This window comes from Saimiri boliviensis, chromosome 2, assembly GCF_048565385.1.
Source record: "Saimiri boliviensis isolate mSaiBol1 chromosome 2, mSaiBol1.pri, whole genome shotgun sequence".
Taxonomy (NCBI): Eukaryota; Metazoa; Chordata; class Mammalia; order Primates; family Cebidae; genus Saimiri; species Saimiri boliviensis.
In genome coordinates, this window is record NC_133450.1 from 12,240,002 (window position 1) to 12,267,728 (window position 27,727).

The 27,727-nt window shown below is 43.5% G+C and overlaps 1 protein-coding gene across 8 annotated transcripts in view; it reads right to left on the reverse strand.

Annotated features, from left to right (window-relative positions):
- Positions 1–27,727, reverse strand: part of DIS3L (DIS3 like exosome 3'-5' exoribonuclease) — a 46,025-nt gene that overhangs the window by 1,965 nt on the left and 16,333 nt on the right. For 6 of the 8 annotated variants that reach the window (XM_039469346.2, XM_039469345.2, XM_039469351.2 and 3 more), the window contains 11 exons: positions 23,655–23,831; positions 21,603–21,681; positions 20,468–20,647; positions 15,793–15,962; positions 12,941–13,102; positions 10,696–10,943; positions 10,047–10,139; positions 6,308–6,841; positions 2,553–2,707; positions 2,278–2,456; positions 101–246 (listed from right to left, as the gene is read on the reverse strand). In XM_039469346.2, the coding sequence (XP_039325280.1) occupies positions 101–246; positions 2,278–2,456; positions 2,553–2,707; positions 6,308–6,841; positions 10,047–10,139; positions 10,696–10,943; positions 12,941–13,102; positions 15,793–15,962; positions 20,468–20,647; positions 21,603–21,681; positions 23,655–23,831 (2,123 nt within the window). Of the gene's footprint in view, positions 1–100; positions 247–2,277; positions 2,457–2,552; positions 2,708–6,307; positions 6,842–10,046; positions 10,140–10,695; positions 10,944–12,940; positions 13,103–15,792; positions 15,963–20,467; positions 20,648–21,602; positions 21,682–23,654; positions 23,832–27,727 lie in introns of those variants that run through there. The other 2 variants (XM_074392765.1, XM_039469352.2) reach the window with 2 other exon arrangements.

The window sequence follows — 27,727 nt, forward strand, 5'->3', positions numbered from 1 at the left end:
TTTAAATAGTTTAATAAATTATATCTAATATACGGTTTGTATTCTACACTTTCAGTTTAACTATGATTTCCTATGCACCATTGTGTTGGATTTAACATACCTTGGTATAAATACAAGCACACCATTTGTTCGAACTGAATAAATAACTCCATCAGATATGCAACGCTCCTCGGTGTCAGGGTCTTTGTCTTTGAAGTACATGCACTGGAAGAGCTCAATAGACTGCTTCTGAGAATGCTGTGCTGCCTATAAGAAGCACAACTCCAAAGCATTATAACACTCCCCTGGCATTTCCTGAAGAAAAGAAATTCATATTCATGGCCGGGCGCGGTGGCTCAAGCCTGTAATCCCAGCACTTTGGGAGGCTGAGGCAGGTGGATCACAAGGTCAAGACATCGAGACCATCCTGGTCAACATGGTGAAACCCCGTCTCTACTAAAAATACGAAACATTAGCTGGGCATGGTGGCGCGTGCCTGTAATCCCAGCTACTCAGGAGGCTGAGGCAGGAGAATTGCCTAAACCCAGGAGGCGGAGGTTGTGGCGAGCCGAGACCGTGCCATCGCACTCCAGCCTGGGTAACAAGAGTGAAACTCCGTCTCAAAAAAAAAAAAAAAAAAAAAAAAAAATTGTGTAATTTTTGTGAGAACTTAACCATCTAGTATTATCTCCTCAAAATGTCTTAGAAAATGAATTATTTTATAAAATGAAACCCATTTATAGTTTATAGAAATCGGAGGTCAGCAGATCTGGGACATGTCCATCTTGGGAACAGGAAAAGTGTCACACATGTCTTGTCTTTCTTTTTTTTTTTTTTTTGAGACGGAGTTTCGCTCTTGTTACCCAGGCTGGAGTGCAATGGCGCGATCTCAGCTCACCGCAACCTCCGCCTCCCGGGTTCAGGCAATTCTCCTGCCTCAGCCTCCTGAGTAGCTGGGATTACAGGCACATGCCACCATGCCCAGCTAATTTTTTGTATTTTTAGTAGAGACGGGGTTTCACCATGTTGACCAGGATGGTCTCAATCTCTTGACCTCGTGATCCACCCGCCTTGGCCTCCTAAAGTGCTGGGATTACAGGCGTGAGCCACCGCGCCCGGCCTCAAACTTCTAATTTTTAATTTAAGTAGCCAACATGGCATGCTACAATACTGCACAGCAAACAAACTATACCATTGGATACAGAAAATTACATTAAACATTTAGTTAGTTTCTAATTTCCTGCATTACCCAATGGTCTAGTTCTATGCTGGGCAATCTTGTAGCAACTAGTAATATGAAATAGAATAGAAAGCAGCTTCAAAACAATGATGTAACATGGTATGCTATCAATAACATTTCGGTTACATGAAAAAAGATTTCAAACAGGGATAGTATGATATTTTTATAAATAAAAATCTAAGCACTGTCTAGAATCATTAATTCTTAGCCGTGGGCAGTAAGATGACAAGTGATGTTTCTGTCTTCTCTGTTTTTTGAAACAGAGTCTCACTCTGCACTCAGCGTGCCCAGCTTGGAGTGCAATGGTGCGATCTTGGCTCACTGCAACCTCCGCCTCCTGGGTTCAAGTGATTCTCCTGCCTCAGCCTCCTGAGCAGCTGGGATTACAGGCATGTGCCACCACGCCTGGCTAATTTTTGTATTTTTAGTAGAGGCGGGGTTTCACCATGTTGGCCAGGCTAGTCTTGATCCCCTGACCTCAGGTGATCCTCCCACCTCAGCCTTCAAAGTGCTACAATTAAAGGCATGAGCTACAGAGCCCAGCCCATATTTTTTTTTTTTTTTTTAAAGATGCATTCTCACTCTGTCACCCCAGCTGGAGTACAGTGGCATGATATCGGCTCATTGCAACCTCTGCCTCCTGGGTTCAAGCGATTCTACTGCCTCAGCTCTCCGAGTAGCTGGGACTACAGGGACACACCACCACGCCCAGCTAGTTTTTTATAGTTTTGGTAGAGTTGGGGTTTTACCATATTGGCCAGGCTTGTCTCAAACTCCTGACCTCAAGTGATATGTCTGTCTCGGCCTTCCAAAATGCTGGGATTACAGTGAATCTTTTTTCCACCTTTTGGGGGCAAAAAACCTAATAACCTACTGTCAAATCTCCCAAACCCACAAAAGTTACCTGAGAACATATGCAAATGTAATGAAAGCACTAGTGAGAATAATTCTGGAATTTAATTTGCTAGAATGTATGATACTTCACTCTGCTATGCAATAAAGCAGATACTCTGTTAGCAAGAGATGACAGGTAAGAGAATTTGGAAATTCCCTCTTACTCGGTTTCTGTTGTTGATGTGTCTGCATAATTCCTCAAGATCTTTGTTGCTGAACAAATTTCCCTTAATTTCCATTTTCTTTTCTTTTGAAATGGCTGCCATTAACAAGCGGTGTACTACAATATCTGAATATCTTCTTATTGGAGAAGTGAAGTGGGTATATTTATCTAATGCAAGACCTTCAAAAAGAAAGCAAAGTATCAAAATAAACAAGAAATCTTTTAAAACAACTAGCTCAAAGTTGCAGCCCCACATAGGAACACAGTATGATTCACCATAATGATGGAACTCCTCCTCCGCACAGGATCCGGTGGAGAAATACAGAGCATTGGACATGGCCTGCGTGGCCATGGAGCGCAGCAGCCTGTTCACGATGGGATCGTTGGGGTCGTTTGCATTATCCAGAGAATCAGCCAGTGTTTTATTGGACCTGACAAAGAACAGAAAAACTGTTAATCCCAGACAGTAATTTACAAGACAAAACTGAGGGGAACCCTTCGCTCATCCATCTGAATACCTTCATCTGCCAGTAAGTTTATTTTGGACACATTTCAGAAGCAACTCTTCAACTACAGAAATCTACTTTGCTTTACGGTTTAAACAAAGCAAGAGTGTCAGACTTTAAATACATTTCTTAAATAGTAATGAATAATGTACTGATTTTAATACTAGGTTAAGTTAGTGCTTGGCTGTAATAGGTGATCAAATATTCGTTGAATTGAATTCTTTATATCCTTAACCTTAAACATTCTATGTAGTTAAAATAATGGGCTTGGTGTACAAGTAAAAGAAACTTAAATTAGTTTTTCTTTTTTAAAGAGGTAGGAAGCATTCTATTTATTCTCAAAATAATTTTTTTTTTTTTTTTTGAGACGGAGTTTCGCTCTTGTTGCCCAGGCTGGAGTGCAATGGCGCGATCTCGGCTCACCGCAACCTCCGCCTCCTGGGTTCAGGCAATTCTCCTGCCTCAGCCTCCTGAGTAGCTGGGATTACAGGCACGCGCCACCATGTCCAGCTAATTTTTTGTATTTTTAGTAGAGACGGGGTTTTACCATGTTGACCAGGATGGTCTCGATCTCTCGACCTCGTGATCCACCCGCCTCGGCCTCCCAAAGTGCTGGGATTACAGGCTTGAGCCACCGCGCCCGGCTCTCAAAATAATTTTTTATAGAGACAGGGTATCACTTTGTTGTTAGTCTTAAACTACTGGCCTTCAGTGATCCTCCTGCTTTGGCCTCTCAAAGTGCTGGGTTACAGGATGGGAGCCACTGCATTCAGCCTCAAAATAATAATTTTTTTTTTTTTTTTTTTTTTTTTTTTTTGAGACGGGGTTTCGCTCTTGTTACCCAGGCTGGAGTGCAATGGCACGATCTCGGCTCACTGCAACCTCCGCCCCCTGGGTTCAGGCAATTCTCCTGCCTCAGCCTCTCTAGTAGCTGGGACTACAGGCGTGCGCCACCATGCCCAGCTAATTTTTGTATTTTTAGTAGAGACGGGGTTTCACCATGTTGACCAGGATGGTCTTGATCTCTTGACCTCGTGATCCACCCGCCTCGGCCTCCCAAAGTGCTGGGATTACAGGCTTGAGCCACCGCGCCCGGCCTCAAAATAATAATTTTAAAACGCCAGGAAATATAGAAGTATTTAAATATAAAACTAATGATACAACATATAATTCAGTCCTATATTGTGGTTGGCTATGGAAAAAGGGGGAAAGAAGAAATAGAGCATGTTGATGAATAAAGAGGCAAGGTGTTAAGTCGTCACTATGTGAGCTTTCAAGTGTAACAGACTTGGATTCAAATCTTGACTCTGCCCTGCCTGACTGTTAAATTCTAGGCAAATTACTTAATCTCGTGACTTAACTAACTTATCTTGGAATACGAATGATGCTGCCATGACCTCAGCATTAAGAATTAACCAAGAGGGTGTCTGAAAGCCTTTGGCCCATGTGCCGGGCATGCAGACAGCTCAACAAGTGACAAACAAACAAACATACTAGCACCTGAAGGCAGAAGGGAAAAAAAAAAAAAAAAAAAAAGACAACAATGAACCCTCAAAAAAAAAAAAAAGAAAGAAATGGAGTCTCACCATGTTGCCCAGGCTAAAAAGCCAGTAAATTTCGGTAAACAAATAAAAGATATGTTAATTAGTACCTGCTACTTGACAATACAATACTTTAAAAACTGTACACTTTTTTTTTTTTTTTAAAAAGACAAACCGAAGCCAGAGTGCAGTGGCATGATCTTGGCTCACTTCAACCTCTGCCTCCCAGATTCAACCAATTCTCATGCCTCAGCCTCCGAGTAGTTGGGATTACAGGAGTCCACCACCAAGCCTGGCTCATTTTCGTACTTTTTGTAGAGATGGAGTTTCACCGTGTTGGCAAGGCTGGTCTTGAACTCCTGACCTCAAGTGATGTGCCTGCCCCAGCCTCCTAAGTTGCTAGCATTATAGGCGTGAGCTACTGCACCCCACCTATACTTAGTTTTTAATGAAAGAAGTATTTTATCCTAGAGATGGTGGGTAAAAATGTCTCAATCAATGGAGGTTGGTATACATTCACTGTTGGTATGGTATCTTATGATACTGTCACAGAGATGCGGCATTTAAAAAGTACTGAAATAAACAGGATTACTTCTTGGTAACCTAAGGGGTAGATGAAATTAAATCAAGGGGTAACTAACAGGTTCCCTACTGCTGTATTACAAACTGTAGTAGGTTGGCTGGGTGTGGTGGCTCACACCTGTAATCCCAGCACTTTGGGAGGCTGAGGCGGTAATATGAAGTCAGGAGTTTGAGACCAGCTTGATCACGGTAAAACCGTTCTCTACTAAAAATACAAAAATTAGCCGGCATGGTGGTGCATACCTGTATTACCAGCTACTCAGAAGGCTGAGGCAGGAGAATCACTTGAACCTGGGAGCGGAGGTTGCAGTGACCCAAGATCGCACCACTGCACTCCAGCCTGGGCGACAGAGCAAGACTCTGTCTCAAAAAAAAAAAAAAGTTGTAGTGGGTCAAAATTATGCCTAAATGTCCAGCGTGGTGGCTCGTTCCTGTAACCTCAGCAGTTTGGGAGGCTGAGGCAGGTGGATCACTTGAAGTCAGGAGTTCAAGACCAGCCTGGCCAGCATGATCAAACCCTGTCTGTACAAAAAATACAATATATTGAGATGAGGTTGGTGGCTCATGCCTATAATCCCAGCACTGCAGGAGGCTGAGGCGGGCGGATCATTTGAGCCCAGGAGTTCTAGACCATCCTGGGATACATAATGAAACCCATCTCTTAAAAAAAACCACACAACAAAACAATATATTAGCTGGCTGTGATGGCGCGTGCCTGTAGTTCCAGCTACTTGCGGGGCTGAAGCAAGAGAATTGCTTGAAACTGGGAGGTGAAAGTTGCAGTGAGCCAGGATTGCACCACTGCACTCCAGCCTGGGTGACAAAACAAAACTGTCTCAAAAAAAAAAAACCCCGCCGGGCGCGGTGGCTCAAGCCTGTAATCCCAGCACTTTGGGAGGCCGAGGTGGGTGGATCACGAGGTCAAGAGATGGAGACCATCCTGGTCAACATGGTGAAACCCCGTCTCTACTAAAAATACTAAAAATTAGCTGGGCATGGTGGCGTGTGCCTGTAATCCCAGCTACTCAGGAGGCTGAGGTAGGAGAATTGCCTGAACCCAGGAGGCGGAGGTTGCGGTGAGCCGAGATCGCGCCATTGCACTCCAGCCTGGGTAACAAGAGCGAAACTCCGTCTCAAAAAAAAAAAAAACAAAAAAAAAAAAAACCCCAAAAAACAAAAAAGAAGCACACAAGACAAAAAACCCCCACAAAACCCAGAAAACCAAGAAACAAAATTATGCCTAAAAAAAGTTGTTTAAAGTCTCTATACATATCAATGAAGAGAGCCAAGAAGTTTTCTCTTTTTGGTCAACGATCTGGCTGTCATATTTTAAGAATGACTGTAAGATAAAGAAATATACAACATGCCCCTCCATTCCTCTGTCCCCTCAAAAGAGGAATACCGTGTGTCTATGAAGAAGCCTTTGGCTTTTGCACATTCCCGGAGTTCCGAAAAGAACTCCTGGTGTGGAGGAGGGTGCTGGCGCAGCAAGGCTTGATGAGGGAAGCTCTCCCAGATCTTCTTGGCCACCCAGTGGTTGGCCAGGATCATGCATTCGGCCACGGTCTCATGGACTTCCAGGGGCTGCTTGGGGATGAGGTCGTGAATATTCTTTTTCTCATCTAGCTGTACGCGAACCTCCACCCCTTCCAGTTCCAGGGCACCACATCCATCTCGTTTAGCTCTGACATGGCGAGCTATGTCAGTCAGCTTTCCAATTGCCCACACTAATTCCTCCAGCTTGGCTTGTCTGCTCTGCTCATCCAAGTCTCTGAATTCTGGAATATCATCAACAATGCTGAAGTTTCCATCCAGTAGTTCCTGGGCTGCTTCATAGAACAGTTTGTATGCTGATCGAATAATGGTTCTGCCATACCACACTTTCTTAATTTCATAAGAGGTTTTATCCAATTCCCACATGATACTTACAGCATACCTGTAAAACCAATAACATTGACAACATCACTATTCAATTCATCTTTTTTTTTTTTTTTTGAGACAGAGTCTTGCTCTGTCACCCAGGCTGGAGTGCAGTGGTGCGATCTTGGCTCACTGCAACCTCTGCCTCCTGGGTTCAAGTGATTCTCCTGCCTCAGCCTCCTGAGTAGCTGTGACTATAGGCATGTGCCACCATGCCCGGCTAATTTTTGTATTTTTAGTAAAGATGGGGTTTCATGGTGTTAGCCACGATGGTCTCAATTTCCTGACCTTGTGATCTACCTGCCTCGGCCTCCCAAAGTGCTGGTATTACAGATGTGAGCCACCGCACCAGCCCTGGTTGTTTTTTGTTGTTTTTTTTTTTTGAGACAGGGTCTTGCTCTGTCACCCAGGCTGGAGTACAATGGCATGATCACTGCTTACTGCAGCCCCAATCTCCTGGGCTTTAGCAATTAATTCTCCTGCCCAAAGTGCTGGGATTATAGGTGTAAGCCACCATGCCTCACTTAATTCTTCTATTTTTGAAGCAAGTAGAATTTAACCTAAGTGTAACTTAAAAGAAATTACAATGCTACAAGTTTCTGGTTTGATATGTCAATCCAACCACCCTACCACTAAATCAAAAAATATTTTAAATTAAAACAACAAAGTTAGATGGTTCTGTTGAGCTCTGAACAAATTTCAAATGAGTTTATATGTGACATTACAAACCCTGCTTTATGTCCTCCATTTTGATTAGAAAAGCAAGACACTGATAGAGTCAAGTCTATTTAGCTCCTCTGTAAATTAGAGCAAGTCTTGCAGATCCTACAGGATGACAGACACTGAACTGTGATATCAATCTTGATGATAGCTAAATTAGCAAAAAATTTATTTAGTAAAAAACCTCTTTGCCACCAAATCATTTTATTTAAAAATGTAAATATTTGCAACTCATAAAAAACAGGGCCAATTTTCCTAATATGTAAAGAGCTTTTACAAATTAATTAATAATTGACCTTAAACCCAAAAGAAAAATGGGCAAAGAATATGAAGTAGTTCACAGAAAGGGATACATAAGTGACTGTTAAACATATTAAAAAATGGTTGGCTTTAAGCCAGGCACGGTGGCTCAGGCTTGTAATCCCAGCACTTTGGGAGGCCGAGGCAGGTGGATCATAAGGTCAGGAGTTCAAGACCAGCCTGGCCAACATGCTGAAACCCCGTCTCTACTAAAATACAAAAATTAGCTGGGGGCATGGTGGTGCATGCCTGTAATCTCAGCTACTCTGGAGGCTGAGGCTGAGTTCAAACTCCTGGTTAAACCAGGACCCAGGAGGCAGAGGTTGCAGTGAGCAGAGATCACATCACTGCACTCTAGCCTGTGCTACAGAGTGAGACTCTGTTTCAAAAAAAAAAGGAAAAAAAAAAAAAAAAGAGGTTAGTTTATTCCTTTTATGTTAATAACGCAAATTAAAACCACTCTAAGATATAATTTTTAATGTATCAAATTGGCAACGATAAAAAAATACAACATATTGTGTTGGCAAAGCTGTGGGAAAATAAGCAGTCTCATACATTAGCAGCAGGAATATAATTGATGTAACCTTTAAGGAGGGCAATTTGATCATAATGATACAAACACAAATGCACAAACTCTTGACACAGAAATCCCATAATCACACATCGGAAGTTCTCTTTCACATATACTGTACTTTAAAAAATGTGAAATGGGCTGGGCATGGTGGCTTACATCTGTAATCCCAGCACTTTGGGAGGCCAAGGCAGGAGGATCACTGGAGCCCAGGAGTTCAAGACCAGCCTAGGCAACATGTGAAACTTGTCTCAAAAAATAAAAACAAAAATGAAAATGAAAATGTGAAATGACTTATATTCAAAGTTAACTATGTATAACTTTGTTTATAATACCAAAAGATTGAAAACTATCCAAATTTCCACAGATAGTGCAACTGTTATTAATATGGAATGATCACCAAGATACCATTAAGCTTATCTTTTTTTTTTTTTTTTTTTTTTTTTTTTGAGATAGAGTCTTGCTCTGTCATCAAGGCTGGAGTGCAGTGGCGAGATCTTGGTTCACTGCAACCTCTGCCTTCCAGGTAGCTGGGACTACAGGCATGTGCCACCATGCCCGGCTAATTTTGTATTTTTAGTGGAGATGGGGTTTCACCATGCTGGCCGGGCTGGTCTCAAACTTCTGACCTCAAGTGATCCACCCACCTCAGCCTCCCAAAGTGCTGGGATTACAGATGTGAGCCACCGCACCTGGCCTAAGTTTTTTTTTTTTTTTTTTTTTAAAGGAAGGTGCTAAATGGTATATTTATATGATGCCACCATTTGTGTAAAAAAAAGATCACATATGCATATTTATGTGTGTATTATATCTAGAAAAACTAATACAGAACTGGTTAATGAAGGAAAGTGATAGGGAGGAACCTTTCATTAAATACCTCTTGGGACCTATGAGTTTGGCCTATATGATTCTATTACCTGTTCAAAGAGAAACATAAACTTTAACCTCAACGAATGAATAAACAAAAAACTCCCCAAGTAAATGATCCTTATGCCAAACAACTTCAACCAGGGAATGCATAAGCACAAAGCTACACACGTGTTCTCAGATTTTTTTTTTTTTTTTTTTTTTTTTTTTTGAGACAGAGTTTTGCTCTTGTTACCCAGGCTGGAGTGCAATGGCGCGATCTCGGCTCACCGCAACCTCCGCCTCCTGGGTTCAGGCAATTCTCCTGCCTCAGCCTCCTGAGTAGCTGGGATTACAGGCACGTGCCACCATGCCCAGCTAATTTTTAGTATTTTTAGTAGAGACGGGGTTTCACCATGTTGACCAGGATGGTCTCGATCTCTCGACCTCGTGATCCACCCGCCTCGGCCTCCCAAAGTGCTGGGATTACAGGCTTGAGCCACCGCGCCCGGCCGTGTTCTCAGATTTTAACTAACTTTAAAAAGCCAGCAACAGAGGGAGAAGCAGTCCCACTGGCAGACAGAAAAGAGGAGAGGAAGGTCAGGGAAGGTTGGAGAAATAAAGCTGCCTAAAAGTAAGTGGTGTGGGGATGGGGCTGGGGGTGGTGTTGAGAGGTCAGACAGGAGACACAGGGCCAGGATGGGGCGTAGCAGAGAAGAAAAAAGAGGGCAGGGAGCCACAGAAGAGCCAGGACAAGCTTTGAAGACAAAAGCCATAAACTCACCTATCAACACCTCCCAGGAGGGAACACAAATCAGCACTGAGGATGGAAGGCAGCATGTCGTAACGACGATCTGCTAAGTAATAAGTGGTGGCCCTGTGAATGACACACATGTGGCAACGTGACCTTCAGTGGGGAGAAGCAGAACTGCTGACTGTGTGGACCGCAGGGAGGTAAATGGCCAAAATCTCACTACAGATTCCCCAAGGCTGCTGCTGTTTCATAAAGTGCAGCAGACTGGGTAATAAAACGATTCCCATGGTCCCACTTTTCTAAGTGAGACTGCTTTGGGCTGAATATTCTTCCACTGATATGAGAAAGAAAGGGCAAGTGATATGAATCTTCATTGTAGAAGAAAAATTGGAGAGTAATGATCCAGTGTTTATATAAAATAGTATATTACCACACAAAAATTTAACCCATTTCGATTTAGTAGGAAACGTGTGAAAAGGTTATGTTAAAAAGGAAAGGTGAATCTACCAAGGTACCCTTTCTCCAAAGGAAAATGGGGAGTGGACCTCAACTTTTTTTTTTCTGGAAGGGACCTTCAGAATTGCACAAATATGAGATCTTCGTTTTGAACACCTGAAACTAGTACAGACACAAAATATACAGTCACATACAACCATAGTGTGATTTCAAATAATATTACCTTGTTCTGGCTTCAATATCAATATAAGAATTTGGTGCCACAAAGTGTGTGACGTCTGCAATGTGGACCCCAAGTTCCACGTTGCCATTGTGTAAAGTTCTGACTGAGAGTGTGTCATCCACATCTTCACAACCTTTGGGGTCAATGCTGAACACAAGATGGCTTTTCCTCAAGTCTTTACGTTCTTGTTCCTCTTCAGGACTCACCTTCCAGGGATTTTCTGGTGTGTTCACTGGCATCTCACCCATCTGTATGAGAGGCCAAATATTCAGCAATTCATGTACCACAGATTTCTATAAAAATCCATTCTCTAATATTCTCAATGTGACCACATACAAATTCACTGATTCTCAATTACCTTCTGCATCAACCTATGTTGGCTTCCTTTGATCAATAATTGTTTATTAGTTGCCTCAGATGTCTTGGGTACTGTGCTGGGTTCTGGAAAGTCAGGATTCAACAAGAAAGATGAAGTTCCCCACCCCTGATGCCCCATACAGTTGGACAGAAGATGCCCCACAACGACTACCAGCCTGTTTAGTTACAGGGGCTTGGAATGAGAATACAACATGTAGCCCATTTTCAAACGATCTGTTTGTCTAAATGTAGTTGAGTTTTAAATTTAAGCCTTGAAAAAATAATAAACATGTCCCAAATATTAGAAGTTTACCCCTTAAAGATAATTTTATACAGGACCTATCTAGGGCATTTTCTCTCCATTATTATCTGTTTAAGTTTAAGCCATCAATTTGCAGCTAAGTAGGCTAAAAGGGAAGAGAAAATTCCAGTCCTATGATGTCTAGCCCACACTTTATTTTATTGTAACGTTTTCACTAAGAGCTGCCAAACAAGTCAACAAATAATTTCCAGAAACTAACGTTAAATATAAAAATTTAATGATGTAAAATATTCTAAAATAATTTACTGTTCTGTGAAAAAGTATAATGAAAATAAGGACACCCAGACACTCCTTATGGCAATGCAAATGGGTCCAATTTTTCTGGAGAACAATCTGCTACTATATATCAAAAGCTATTTAAAGCTTTTATACCCTTTGATTTGGTAATCTCACTTTAAGGATTACATTCCAAGAGAATGACAAAAAGAAATTAAAAAGCAGTGTTTATAAAAATGTTTGAAGTAACTTTTTTTTTTTTTGAGATGGAGTCTCACTCTGTCGCCCAAGCTGGAGTGCAGTGGCGCAATCTCGGCTCACCACAATCTCTGCCTCCCAGGTTCAAGTCATTCTCCTGCTTCAGCCTCCCGAGCAGCTGGGACTACAGGCACACACGCTAATTTTTGCATTTTTTAGTAGAGACAGGGTTTCACCATGTTGGCCAGGCTGGTTTTGACTCCCAATCTTGTGATCCACCCACCTAGGCCTCCCAAAGTACTGAGATTACAGGCGTGAGCCACCGCACCCAGCCTACATTTGTTTTTTATAATACTGAAAAGTTAAACAACGGAATGCCCAGCAATTGAGAAATGCTTAAGCAAACTAGGGTATATCAATATTCTATAATTCACCATAACTATTAAAATAAGTAGGCTATGTCAATATATAAAAATAACTTTAAGTGAAAAGAAGCAGAACAGAAATTAGTGTGTGCACACGACAAATACAGTCATGCAAGAATAATATAGAAGATTTATGAGGGTTTTAAAAGATCATAAAGCGATGCAAATAGCTGATATTTTATGTTTATGGGCTTTTTGTTTTCTGTAAAGGTCACAAAAAGTGTTTCATAATGAGCGTAATTTTTGACCCATGGGTTGGAGATGTATGGATCCCAGGAATCCACTCCCTGCAGCTTTATGTGGCCTCTGGTTAAATGATTTCGACAGAGAGTGGAGCTCAGTTGAGTCTGAAACTAGGTGTCCTTGTAGTTACTGGGGATGGATGTCCACTGACTATAAGACACTGACATATCATTTTTAAGCCCAGTTGGAAAACAGAAAAATTTGAGAGCTGTGAGGCTATAGAAAACTAATTCTACACTTGAAGCTGACTTTAGTTTGGTCCAAATATAGAATAAAGAGGAGTGAGATTTTTCCATTATCTGTGGCTTCACCCAGTGGGTTGTTAAATAGCACAAAGATTTTTCTTTCTTTCTTTTCTATTTTTTAAAAATTACCCAGAAAACAGAATGCCTCCTCTAATAAGATTTGTCTTTTTTGATGAAACAAACAACAACAAAAGCAAGAAGAAAATGTCATTAGCTCAAAGGCTTCTGGAAAATCAGACCTGAGCTTCTGAGAAAGGGACAACTGAAATACTGTTTTCCACCAGGATGGTTGCAATTTCCCCTTCCAGATCTCTGATTCTTCCTAAAACACGCACAAAGTGTCCATTTGGATACACAGATGTTGACTCCCAGGAATCGATGCGCACGACCACCCTGAAATCCTGCACAAAGGGGAAAAAATAAAACACAGCTGAGTACCCAGTTATGTGGGTCAATTAGAGGCATCAAACAAACAAGAGGCAAACAGCAGTGGGTTTCAAAGACAGTGGCCAATGGTAAAAAGTGGTGCACAGTAGGGTTTTTTTGTTTTTCATTCTTCCTATTACTAAATTGCCAGACGGTATGAAATGCTTGGCCCAGTGCTTTGAAAGGAGGTATTACTTCTCTACATCAATGAAGAGGACTAGAAATTTTAGTCTGCTAAAGAGAGCCGATTGTAGCCGGGCGCGGTGGCTCAAGCCTGTAATCCTAGCACTTTGGGAGGCCGAGGTGGGTGGATCACGAGGTTAAGAGATCGAGATCATCCTGGTCAACATGGTGAAACCCCGTCTCTACTGAAAATACAAAAAATTAGCTGGGCATGGTGGTGTGTGCCTGTAATCCCAGCTGCTCAGGAGGCTGAGGCAGGAGAATTGCCTGAACCCAGGAGGCGGAGGTTGCAGTGAGCCGAGATTGCGCCATTGCACTCCAGCCCGGGAAACAAGAGTGAAACTCCGTCTCAAAAAAAAAAAAAGAGAGAGCCGATTGTAATACATTCTAGTTAACACCTGCAACACAAGGAGAAAACTCAGTTATGGATGGTTCAAATTCAGTTTTAAAACAACAATCTTTTTTAAATTTATTTTATTTTACTTATTTTTATTTTTATTTATTTATTTTTTTTGAGACGGAGTTTCGCTCTTGTTACCCAGGCTGGAGTGCAATGGCACAATCTCGGCTCACCGCAACCTCCGCCTCCTGGGTTCAGGCAATTCTCCTGTCTCAGCCTCCTGAGTAGCTGGGATTACAGGCATGAGCCACCATGCCCAGCTAATTTTTTGTATTTTTAGTAGAGACGAGGTTTCACCTTGTTGACCAAGATGGTCTGGATCTCTTGACCTTGTGATCCACCCACCTTGGCCTCCCAAAGTGCTGGGATTACAGGCTTGAGCCACCGCGCCCGGCCCTTATTTTTATTTTTTTTAAGGCTAGTCAAGTGAAGCAGTAGGAGTGGAGAAGGAACAAAGAAATCTGTAACTGGTTGTGATCAATTAGTTGTAAACACCACTGCACTTGGACCTGCCTAAAACAACAATCTCAATGTTTCGTGTGTGGCAGGAAGCTCCTAATTTCTTTGAAGTCTTTTTTTTTGAGATGGAGTCTCTCCCTGTCATCCAGGCTAGAGTGCAGTGGTACCCTCTTGGCTTACTGCAGCCTCTGCCTCTTGGGTTCAATTGATCCTCCTGCCTCAGCCTCTCAAGTAGCTGAAATTACAAGTGTGTACCACCATGCCCAGTTAATTTTTGGTTTTTTTTTTTTTTTTTGGTAGAAATGGGGTTTTATCATGTTGGCCTGGCTGGTCTTGAACTCCTGGCCTCAAGTGATCCGCCTACCTTGGCCTCCCAAAATGCTAGAATTACAGGCATGAGCCACTGCGCCTAACCTCTTTGAAGACCTCCTAAGATGGTCTCTGGTGGAGAAGAAGGTATTGGTGTAAACTGAATCCCCACTACCCAAAAATTCCAGCAAACCATGGGAATGGAAAGCAGGGTAACTGTTTTAATGGGTGCAATTGGCCTGGAGAGCCTGCAATAAGGCTTCGAAATGTAAAAAGCACAACGGCCAGGTAACTGGCTGGAGACAATCTCCTTTAGTGTCTCATTTACAAACTGTAAAATATCAGGGGGAATTAAATTGGGCAATGCCCATACTCTTTGACACAGTAAAGGTTAATTTCTAACTTTCTTGTTTATGTCTTCTCTCCAGTGCTATATTCCTTTATGGATAATCAATTCTGTGAAGTACCACTACATCATCCCTACAGGGCAGAGTGATCGTATTTCTATATTGCTTGCTGGAGGAAAGCTTGTTAGTGTTGGCAAAGTGTATCTGTTGAAAGTTTCTGTGTTGGACAGCTGGATAATGTATGTTCTCTCTGGTTGTCCTACACAGCTCTTTCTAGGACAATTTCTCTCTGGCCTGAATTTATTAACCACAGACTACTTAATGGATAGTTCTCATATATTTAGAGTTTTTATAAAAACAGAATTTTGGGGCTGGGCACGGTGGCTCATGGCTGTGATTCCAGCACTTTGGGAGGCCAAAGTGGGAGGATTGCCTGAGGTCAGGAGTTTAAGACCAGCCTGTGCAACAAAGCGGGACCCCATCTTTACAAAAAATGAATTAAAAAACAAAAAACCATGGCTGGGCATGGTGGCTCATGCCTGTAATCCCAGCACTTTGGGAGGTGGAGGTGGGTGGATCACGAGGTCAGGAGTTTGAGACTAGCCTGGCCAAGATGGTGAAGCCCCGCCTCTACTAAAAATACAAAAATTAGTCAGGCAGGGTGGCAGGTGCCTGTAATCCCAGCTACTCAGGAGGCTGCGGCAGGAGAATCATGTGAACTCAGGAGTGGAGGCTGCAGGGAGCCGAGATCATGCCACTGCATTCCAGCCTGGGTGAGAGTGAGACTCCAACTTGAAAAAAAAAACAACACCCAAAAACACATCCCAGTATCTTGGAATGCCAGATGCCATCAATAATTTATTTCCTTATATGCAAAGGAATTAACGATGCTTTCTGGTACTGCTAAAAAGTTGGCAAAGAACAGAGAAGAGTAGAGATCCCAAAGTAGAGGTAGAATGCCAGCTACCTGGAGGGCTTCTGCTTGTTGAGTGCTAATTCGAATTTTGGGAATTCTGTAATCCCAAGGTGTAACCAGAATTTTCTGAGCATTTTTGCCCTGAGATTGGACCTCTTCTTTGGATGGAAATGTCACCACATAATCCCGCCAGTTCTTCTGAAGTATGCCCACCACTCGACCTTTGGGAAAACAAAACAAGGCGTTAATTGGTTAGGTGCCACCTATCTGGACTCTGACCACCTCAGCAGTAAGGAAAAGAACAAGAAATACAGTGTCCTATTTTTTTTTTTTAACACATCCACCCAAATCAAGAACGTTTTTGAAAGGAAGCTTTTATTAACAATAATAACAGCTGGGTGTGGTGGCTCATGCCTCTAATTCCAGCACTTTGGGAGGCTAAGGTGGGTGGATCGCTTGAGGCCAGGAGTTCAAGACCAGCCTGGCCAACATGGTGAAATCCTGTCTCTAATAAAAGTACAAAAATTAGGCTGGATGTGGTACCTCATGCCTGTAATCCTATCTGCTTGGGAGGCTGAGATGGGAACTGCCTGACCCTGGGAGGTGGAGGTTGCATTGATCCAAGATGGCACCACTACACTCCAGCCTGGGCAATGGAGTGAGACTCTGTCTCAAAAACAAACAAAACACACACACACAGACACAATAACAAGAAAAGATATGTTTATCCTCGTTAGTTTAGCGGTTAAAAAAAAAAGACATATTTAAAATATTTTCCTTCTTAGTATTTTATTTTAAAGATGGATAATCTAAAAACATATTTTGAGCCAAGACTGTGCCACTGTACTCCGTATCAAAAGAAAAGTTTCTTTTTCCTTCCTTTCTCCCTCCGTCCCTCCCTCCCTCTCTTCCTTTCTTCTTTCCCTCCTCCCTCCATCCTTTCCATCCTTTCCACCTTCCTTCCTTCTCTCTTTTTTTTAGACGGAGTCTCACTCTGTCACCCAGGCTGGAGTGCAATGGCGCGATCTCGGCTCACCGCAGCCTCCGCCTCCCAGGTTCAAACAATTCTCCTGCCTCAGCCTCCTGAGTAGCTGGGATTACAGGCACGCGCCACCATGCCCAGCTAATTTTTGTATTTTTAGTAGAGATGGGGTTTCAACATTTTGGCCAGGCTGGTCTTGAACTCCTGACCTTGTGATCCACCCGCCTCAGCCTCCCAAAGTGCTGGGATTACAGGTGTGAGCCACCGCACCCAGCCTCTCTCTCTTTTTTGAAACACTATCTCACTATGCTGCCCAGGCTATAGTGCACTAGCTATTCGTAGGCATTATGACAGTGCACTACAGTCTTGAGCTCCTGGGCTCAATCCATCCTCCTGGGTAGTTGGGTCTATAGGCATATGCCATCATGTCCAGCAAAGATGGGTAAATTTGTTTTTTTTAAATTTGGTTTCACTCTTGTTTCCCAGGCTGGAGTACAAAGGCACAATCTCTACTCACTGCAACCTCCACCTCCCGGGTTCAAGTGATTCTCCTGCCACCCGAGCAGCTGGGATTACAGGCATCCAACACCATGCCTGGCTAATTTTGTATTTTTTTTTAGTAATGACAGGGTTTTACCATGTTGGTCAGGCTGGTCTCGAACTCCTGACCTCAGGTTGTTCACTCACCTTGGCCTCCAAAGTGCTGAGATTACAGGTGTGAGCCACCATGCCCAGCCAAAGATGGGTAACTTTTTTTTTTTTTTGAGACAGAGTCTCGCTCTGTTGCCAGGCTGGAGTGCAGTGGCGTGATCTCGGCTCAAGTGCAACCTCCGCCTCCCGGGTTCAAGCAATTCTCCTGCCTCAGCCTCCCGGGTAGCTGGGACTACAGGCGCACGCCACCACGCCCAGCTAATTTTTTTTGGTATTTTTAGTAGAGAAGGGGTTTCACCATGTTGGCCAGGATGGTCTCCATCTCTTGACCTCGTGATCCACCTGCCTTGGCCTTCCAAAGTGCTGGGATTACAGGCTTGAGCCACCGCACCTGGCTGATAGGTAACTTTAAATAACATTGTCAGTATGCTGTCTCTTCCATGGGGCCTGAGATAACATTTAGAATCCACTCGTCCCATTTTCTCTCTTTTGCCATCATCTCATCAATCTCAAGTTTTGGTATATTGGGAAAAGTCAATGATTCTCACTCTTGTTTTAAACCATGCCCTCAACTGCACATTTTCAGTCTTTCTTGCCTTCTCTCACTAGCCAACCTCATTTGATCCATTATCCACAGCAAAGTAAACAGATTATAAGACTGATACACAACATTTTCAATTATCACTGACTGAAGCTGAGACCAAACTTCAATGGTTAAAAGTATTACCTTTTTCTTTTTTTTTTTCACAAATATTGAGCTCCAACCAGGTATGAGGTTGGGAAAATAGCAGCATCATAACATGCAAAGTCCCTGATTTCAGGGATTTTATATAAAATCAGTTTGGGTGTCTGTGGGGGTGGAAAATAGACCAAAAAAAGTGAAGTCGTGACAGTTGCTAAGAAGAAACAAGGTAGGGTAAGGTGACCAAGAGTGACAGAGGGTGAGAAGTGGCAGCAACTTTAAATAAAGTGACTTCAGCGAAGTGAGGAAAACAGATGTTAGGGTGTTGGGGAAAAGCTTGATCCAGGTGGTGGAAAGAACAAGTTGTAGTTGCAGCCGAAGCAGAAGGATAAAGAGGAAAATGGCAGAAGGTGGCCTTAGCTGGTGGGACCCTGTAGGCCACGGTAAGGACTTAGGATTTTATTCTGAGTGAAGCAGGAAGCAGCCATTGAAGAGTTCTGGGCAGAGAAATGGCAGGAGCCAACTCTCGATTTCCTTTTTTTTTCTTTTGTTTGAGAGAGAGTCTCACTTTCTTGCCCAGGCTGGAGTGCAGTGGCGCCATCTCGGCTCACTGCAACCTCCGCCTCCTGGGTTCAAGTGATTCTCCTGCCTCAGCCTCCTGAGTAGCTGGGACTACAGGCATGCACCACTGTGCCTGGCTAATTTTTCATTTTCAGTAGAGACAGGGTTTCACCACATTGGCCAGGATGGTCTCCAACTCCTGACCTCATGTGATCCATCCACCTCGGCCTCTCAAACTGCTGGGATTACAGGTGTGAGCCACCACGCCTGGCTCCCCAACTCACTTTCTCAAGGATCATTGTGCCTCTGGTTGGAGAAAAGACTACAGCAGGACAGGGAAGGGTGGGAGCAGGGAGAGCAGCCAGGAGGCTGCTGAGATAGTCCCGAGGTGCCAGTGGACTAAAGCAGGAGAGCTGTGGGGGAAGTGTGGCAGGTGGCTGAATTGAGGCCACGCATTAGAGTTGGAGCTGCCAGCATTTGCTGATGAGTGAAACAATAACCCCAAGGTATCTTGGGGTGATGAATTTGCCCTTTACTGAGACTGGGGAACATGCTGGGAAGAGCAGATGTGGGGGTAAAATCAGGAGTCTGCATGGGACCCATTAAGTATGAGACGCCATTAGACATCCAGGGGAAGATGTCAAATAGACCATTGGGTAAACAAAACAAGAAGCTGAAGAAGGGCTGGAGATACAAAATCAAATGACTACAGGAGATCCCCAAGGGGGAGAGTGGAGAGAACAGGAGATTCAGCACATCCAAGAGGACAATGAGATGGAGAGCCACGAGAGGGTCTGAGAAGAGCAGCCAGCAGGTGGGACAACCGAGAGAAGTCCAAGGCAAGGCAGAAGCCCTCTAGACAAATGCTGCTGACCATTCCAGCTGACGGGGGCTGACCAGTGCTCTGGCAATGTGGTCCTTGGTGACCTTGGAAAGAACAATTTGAATGGAGAGTAGGTGTTGGGAGATGCCACAATGGCAGGTATGAGAGGCTGGCAGGGAGGAAGAGAGAACATGGAGTTAACCATACTCTGACTTTCACGATAAGAGGCAGTAGCTGAAAGGGACATGGCACCCAGAGAGGATTTTTGGTTTGATTTTAAGATGGAAGCCATTACAGCATGTTTGGGTGCTGATGAGATGAAATAAACCTGCAGAGAGGGAAAACTGACGATGGAGGGGCAGAGACTATGTCTCGTGTTAGAAGCTATTATTCTACAACCTGTGGCTATAGTTAATAACAATGTACTGTATTCTTGAAAATCGCTGAGAGAGCCGGGCGCGGTGGCTCAAGCCTGTAATCCCAGCACTTTGGGAGGCCAAGGCGGGTGGATCACAAGGTCGAGAGATCGAGACCATCCTGGTCAACATGGTGAAACCCCGTCTCTACTAAAAATACAAAAAATTAGCTGGGCATGGTGGTGCGTGCCTGTAATCCCAGCTACTCAGGAGGCTGGGGCAGGAGAATTGCTTGAACCCAGGAGGCGGAGGTTGCGGTGAGCCGAGATCGCGCCGTTGCACTCCAGCCTGGGTAACAAGAGCGAAACTCCGTCTCAAAAAAAAAAAAAAAAAAAAAAAAAAGAAAATCGCTGAGAGAGTAGATCTTAAGTGTTTTCACCACGCAGTATGTGAGGTTAATACAGAGGTGAATTAGCTCAGTCTAGCCATGTATTATATCCAAGGGATTATATCAAAACATCATATTATACACAATAAATATACAGTTTTTATTTGTCCATTTAAATTAATTAATTAATTAATTAAAGGCAGTATTTCTGGCTTGCTAAAGAGAAGAAAAATATAATTCCGCAGGAAAAATGGACACTGGAGTGGCTCTCCAGCTGGCTCACCTGTAGGCATGGGCTCACTTGGGGATTCGCCCGAGGCTTTGTCGTCACTGTCATTCTCACACAGGGCTGCGGTCCTTCCTTTCCATTCATTTTTAGGGAGCAGCTCCACAACTACCACATCCCCATGAATCGAGCGGTTTCGAGCCTTCATCCCGTGGATTAGGATGTCACTGACTAAATCTGTGTTTGGGGCAGCACAGAAAAAAATCCATAAAGCCAGGGGAATGTCACACCAGTGAGGCCTTCCGTGCATAACATATTCCAAGTCTAATCAGCACTCCTGCAAATAAAGCTTCTTCCTTTCAAAGGTAAAGTCAAAATTCTTTCATTCTGCATGCTAGGAATGAAGAATTGCTGGTACTATGTCATACCGTATAATGAGCTTTCCTAAGTGCCACCCTCAATCATCTTTTAAAAAATATTCCACCCCACCTCACCACCTTTTAAAAAGGTGTTAGTTCCCTGCATGCAATTATGTGAGCCTATGCTGGAATTCCGCCCAATACCTTCAGGCTCCTACACAGCCAAGGGAGTGGTCAGTGGGCTGAGGAACTATAAACAAGGCAGAACCGACAGGGCAAATTCTGACTAGCAAAGGCCCACAGAAAGCCAGTTGCTCATTCTCCTTCAACCCAGCCGCTCATTCTCCTTCCACCCAGCCATGCTCCTTTGACTAGCAGGGTTTCTTTCTCACCCTGTCATTACAAAACTAAGAACTGCACCTGATTATGATATAACTTATTTACACATTTTTTTCATTTTTATTACTTAAAAAAATTATTCTAATAAAGTAATATATTGCACTGAGGCAGCACAGAGTAATATTTTAAAATCACAGCCAAACTGCCTTGGCTACAAGTTCAGCTCCACCACTTACCAGGTGTGTGACCCTGGGCAAATTACTTTGCTTCTCTGTATTGCAGTTTAAATTTAATATGACGAAATCAGAAATTATAGAAAAAAAAAAAAAAAAAAAACCAACTAGGGGAAAAGCCCTCACAATCCCACATACACAATGTATATAGGCATACAGGACAGGGCACATCTGACAAGACAATTTCAGCCTTGCTTTCTTCATTGTATAATGTCAGAATAAAAGAGTAGTATGGAAATTTATGTAAGGTTTATACTGAACCTGAATCTTTGCTGCTGGCTCCTTGAAGTCGAACAAAAGCTTCTATTTGGGCTCTGTGTTTGTTGACATTCAGAATTCCCTAAAATCATAACAAAAAATAAATGTGAAAAATGTTTTTTTCTGCTTGGTTTATCTCCGAAAGGTCCAGTTTTTTAAAATTATGTGAAAACATTCCAGCCGGGCACGGTGGCTCAAGCCTGTAATCCCAGCACTTTGGGAGGCCGAGGCGGGTGGATCACGAGGTCAGGAGATCGAGACCAGCCTGGTCAACATGGTGAAACCCCGTCTCTACTAAAAATACAAAAAATTAGCTGGGCATGGTGGCGCGTGCCTGTAATCCTAGCTACTCAGGAGGCTGAGGCAGGAGAATTGCCTGAACCCCGGAGGCGGAGGTTGTGGTGAGCCGAGATCGCGCCACTGCACTCCAGCCTGGGTAACAAGAGCGAAACTCCTAGAAATTATATATATACCTATATATATCTATATATATATATATATGTGTATAGATATAGATATAGATATAGATAATTATTTAGGAATAATATATATATCTTTTGTGTGTGTGTTTTTTTTTTCTTTTTCTGATACATATTTTCAAGACGGAGTCCTGCTCTTTCACCATCTCAGCTCACTGCAACCTCTGCCTCCTGGGTTCAAGTAATTCTCCTGCCTCAGACTCCCAAGAAGCTGGGATTATAAGCATGCGCCACTATGCCCAGCTAATTTTTTGTATTTTTAGTACAGACAGGGTATCACCGTGTTGGCCAGGCTGGTCTTGAACTCCTGACCTTGTGATCCACCTTGGCCTTCCAAAGTGCTGGGATTACAGGTGTAAGCCACCGTGCCTGGCTAGGAATAATATTAATCATTAAGATTTATTTTCTCCAGAGAAAAATACCATCATTTTGAACTACTCTTAGCTATACAAAGTGCTGAAAGTACCAGGCTCTATCTAATGTAACTGATGAGTAGTCTTTTAAAAATCTTCTATCTTAAAATCTCCTCCCAGGAATGCTATAAACTTTACTACCAAGTTGGAAACATTAGCCTCTCTAGGCATACTCATTTAAAATCCCCACACTTTCAGGGAGGGGCTTTGGAGTGATATTCTTAGATTGTGACTGACAATCCATTGAGTTGCTCATTAGAAATGTAAAATCCATGAAAGAACAGTTCCGTATCTTGATTGTGGTGGTGGATACACATACCTATGCATGTGATAAAACTGCACAGAGCTACACACACATGCACACATAAATGAATGTATATAAAACTTGAAATCTGAATTAAAATTCTATCTGATTCCATCCCAAGACCCTGACAGCATTTGGGTTCTAGGGTCCTGGGAGTATGACAGAGAGGCCCTTGAAAGGGGCAGATGAACAGTGGCAAAGGAGGAAGGAGCTAAACGTCACCGATTTTACAATATTGCCAAACCTCCAGACCTTGATTGAAAGAGGTATGTTTTTTTCCTAGTGACAGGAGGCATTTACCAGGCTGCCTCTGCATTCTGCTTGTGTGATGCTCAACATATAACAGAATTAAGGACTTCATCACAGGGTAGCTTCAAGCTGGACAACCAGCGTCTACAGAAAGAATGACTGCCAAGACACCTGAAACATCGACAGCCCTGTCTTACTCATGCCCATCTTGTTTGCAGTCTGTGAAATCAGAGGCCTGTGACAGCAGGCAGTAAGAAGAGAAGAAAACACACCGGCTGGTCCTGACAAATTCTTTTTTTTTTTTTTTTCCTTGAGACAGGTTCTTGCTGTTGCCCAGGCTGGAGTACAGTGGCACAATCATGGCTGCCTCAACCATCCAGGCTGAAGTGATCCTCCTGCCTCAGCCTCCCAAGTAATCTGGGACTATAGGTACACACCACTATGCCTGGCTAATTTTAAAATTGTTTGTAGAGACAGGGTCTCACTATGTTGCCCAGTCTAGACTCCAGCTCTTGGGCTCAAGTGATCTACCAGCCTTAGCCAAAGTGTTGGGATTATAGGCATGAGCCACCACACCCAGCCCTGACACATTCTAAATTAGCACCCTCACCTGGATATAGCGTCCAGATTTAATTCCAGCTTCTAACACTTCCAGGGGAAGATGTTCTGGATACTCCTTCCCATGGCTCTCCTGACTCTCATTCTCTCTTTCCCGTCGAGACTGAAGAATAGAATCACAAAGCTCGCGGGCAGCTTTTAAATCAGGCCAGAAATTGTCCAGGTAATTCTGTATTTAATAAAAGCACAGAGAAACATGGTCAGAAGGTGCTGATTCTTCATCATGGTACTACTACAGAAACTCCTGACTAGGAACTGCTGGCCTGCTGCTTTTCAGTGTATCCACCGAGCAGGACTTCCTGAGTCTCACTCACCGTTCATTCCCTACCACCACATTAACCCCAGAGCCTGCCAAACGAGCCCCAGAGGCCACCCACTGTGGAACACTTCCACCTCCAAGTCTCTTTCTCTTCACATACACCATGCACACACCTGCACAGATCCAGGCAGCCTGTCTTTATGTGTATTTAACTGCTACAGACAATGGCCTACATGTACTTTTTTTTTTTTTTTGAGCTGGAGTCTCACACTGCAGTACAGTGGCGCGATCTTGGCTCACTGCAATCTCTGCCTCCTGGGTTCAAGCAATTCTCCTGCCTTAGCCTCCCAAGTAGCTGGAACTACAGGCGTGCACCACCATGCCCAGCTAATTTTTTTGTATTTTTAGTAGAGATGGGATTTCGCTATGTTGGCCAGGATGGTCTTGATCTCCTGACCTCGTGATCTGCCCGCCTTGGCCTCCCAAAGTGCTGGGATTACAGGTGTGAGCCACTGTGCCTGGCCTGTGTACTTTTTTTTTTTGAGACGGGGCCTTATTCTGTAGCCCAGGCTGGATGCAATGGCATGATCTTGGCTCACTGCAGCCTTGACCTCCCCACCTTAAGCAATCCTCCCACCTCAGCCTCCCAAGTAGCTGGGACTAGAGGTGCATGCCACCATATACGGCTAATTTTTTTTCATTTTTTGTAGAGATGAGGTCTCACTATGTTGCCCAGGCTGGTCTCAAACTCCTGAGCTCAAGTGAGTCTCTTGCTCTGGCCACCAAAAGTGCTGGGATTATAGGCAGGAGCCACTGTGTCCAGCAATATGTATACATTCTTTTCTTTCTTTCTTTCTTTCTTTTTTTTTTTTTTTTTTTGAGACGGAGTTTCGCTCTTGTTACCCAGGCTGGAGTGCAATGGCGCGATCTCGGCTCACCGCAACCTCCGCCTCCTGGGTTCAGGCAATTCTCCTGCCTCAGCCTCCTGAGTAGCTGGGATTACAGGCACGCACCACCATGCCCAGCTAATTTTTTGTATTTTTAGTAGAGACGGGGTTTCACCATGTTGACCAGGATGGTCTCGATCTCTTGACCTTGTGATCCACCCGCCTCGGACTCCCAAAGTGCTGGGATTACAGGCTTGAGCCACCGCGCCCGGCCTTCTTTCTTTTTTGTATCTGTCGCCCAGGCTGGCGTGCAGTGTCACGATCTCAGCTTACTACAACCTCCACCTCCTGGGTTCAAGTGATTTTTCTGCCTCAGCCTTCTGAGTAGCTGGGACTACAGGCGTGTGCTACCACGCCTGGCTAATTCTGTATTTTTAGTAGAGACGGGGTTTCACCATATTAGTCAGGCTGGTCTCGAACCCCTGACCTCGTGATCTGCCTGCCTTGGCCTCTGAAAGTGCTGGGATTACAGACATGAACCATTGTGCCTGGACTTTTTTTTTTTTTTTTTGAGAAGGAGTCTCCTCTGACACCAGGCTGGAGTGCAGTGGCGCAATCTCAGCTCACTGCAACCACCGCCTCCCGGTTCAAGTGATTCTTCCGCCTCAGCCTCCCAAGTAGCTGGGACTACAGGTGCGTGCACCACCATGCCTGGCTAATTTTTTTTTTTTTTTTTTTTTTTTAAAGTAGAGACAGGGTTTTACCATGTTGGTCAGGATAGTCTTGATCTCTTGACCTTGTGATCCGCCCACCTCGGCCTTCCTAAGGGCTAGAATTACAGGCATGAGCCACCGTGCCTGGCCCTTTTCTGTTTCTTGTTTTAGAGACAGGGTCTTTCTCTGTTGCCCATACTGGAGTACAAGTGGTGTGATCTTGGCTCACTGTAGCCTTGACCTCCTGGGCTAAAGTGCTCCTCCTGCCTTGACCTTCCTAAGTGCTGGATTACAGGCATTTACCACCGTGCAGGGCCATTCTTGTCTTTTTTACATATTTTAACTCAACTGAGGGGTAAAGACTTGCACATTCTCTTTTCTCAAATTGAAAAGGAAACAGGTTATATTTACTGTCACTGCAGCACTTCCCCTCGCTCACTGCAGAGTCCTGCAAAGTGCTTCCATTCTTTCCCTGCTCCTTCCAGAAAGTCTGTCTGTGCTAACATCAGTGCCCCAATTCTATGGTCCCTTATCGCTTATCAACACCACACTTAGTCATTATGAACCACCTCTTCAAGAGGGATTTATCATCTTGGTTCTTCTCCATCTCACTTCAAGTCCCCACAGAGAATTCTGGGCTTCCCTCTCATCTGAATGTCACAATATCTCTTTTTTCTACTATCATTCACCTCTATGAAGCCCTTGGTCACAGTTTTCTTGAGAAACGCTATAGAAAATAAAACTGTACTATACCACTGGACTACAAAGAAAAGTAATTTTCACAAAAAGTAGAAAAATGTAATTTTAGTCAACTGTCCTCTGCAGGAACAAGACATGATGTATTGCAACAGAGAAAGCAAATGGCACTGCCATTAATATCCAGCGCCCCTGGAATTCTCTAGCATGCCAGAGCACTTTTTTTATAGCAGGGCCAAGAAAATTCTATTGGCAAATCTTTAGCAATACATGCACCTGGGAACCCTTATGAAATCTACAACTCAAAACCCAACTAGACCTTCTGACAGGGGGTAATACAGGGCCTTATTCTAGTTTCTGCACCAAAAAATGATATCAACAAGTGGAACTTAATTGACCAACTGGGCAGACAGAGGAGCCCAGTGATCTGTTGAGAGCCTAACAGTCATCCTACTCTCACAAACGGTACCTAAGAGATAGGAAGAACTGTGTTGCTGAGACAGCCCAATGAAACTGTCACTGATAATGCCACTCCTGTCTGAGATCTGTACCAAGCAGATCTGACAGCATTCACATATATAACATCACATCTCAACCCTTTCATTTATTCCTATTAATCCCCATGAACACTCATGCGTGGGGAAGAGTGAGGAACAGTTGAAAAAAAAAAGACTGGCCTTTAAGATCGTTTGTTTCCTGTGTGTTTTCAGAAAAATAACTTGGGGGGCAGTACAGCATGACGGCTAAGAGCTTTGGGGTCAGACTGCCTGGATTTTAATCACAGCCCTACCATTTTCTACTGTGTGACTCTGAACAAGCTACTGAGTCTTTCTGTGTTTTCATTTCCTTAACAATAAGATGATGAAAAAAAAAAAAAAAAAAAAAACAATAAGATGAAATAATAACACCTACATCATCGGGTTGCTGCAAGAATGAAATGAAATAATACACATAGAAGAGCGCCTGGTATAGATATGTGTTGGTAAACACCATTAGGTAGAACTACGTCAAACTGCCATTTTATAGGTCAACAACAAGAATGCTGGCAATTTTATCCAACCTATTATCATCATCATCACCATTACTGTTATAGTTAAAAATGTTAGTTTACTGTCAGTAGTTTACTGGGCTGGTATTAGATGATGTGAGCCTTACAGTAAAAGTTAGTCTGAATTTGTGAAAGTCAACGTTAAATAGTTGAGGCATAATGAAGACACAGAACTTCTTTTGTTGAGATAGGGTCTTGCTCTGCCACCCAGGCTTGAGTACAATTCTCCACCTCAGCCTCTTGAGTAGCTGGGACTATAGGTGCATGCCACCATGCTTGGATTTTTTTATTTTTTGTAGAGACAAGGTCTTAATAGATTGCCCAGCTAGTCTTGAACTCCTAAGCTCAAGGGATCTTCTCGTCTTGGCCTCCCGAGTGCTGGGATTATAGGCATGAGCCACCATGCCTGACCAAAAGGGAACTTCCTAATGTCTATTTCTCTTTTATTTTCTCTTTTTTGTA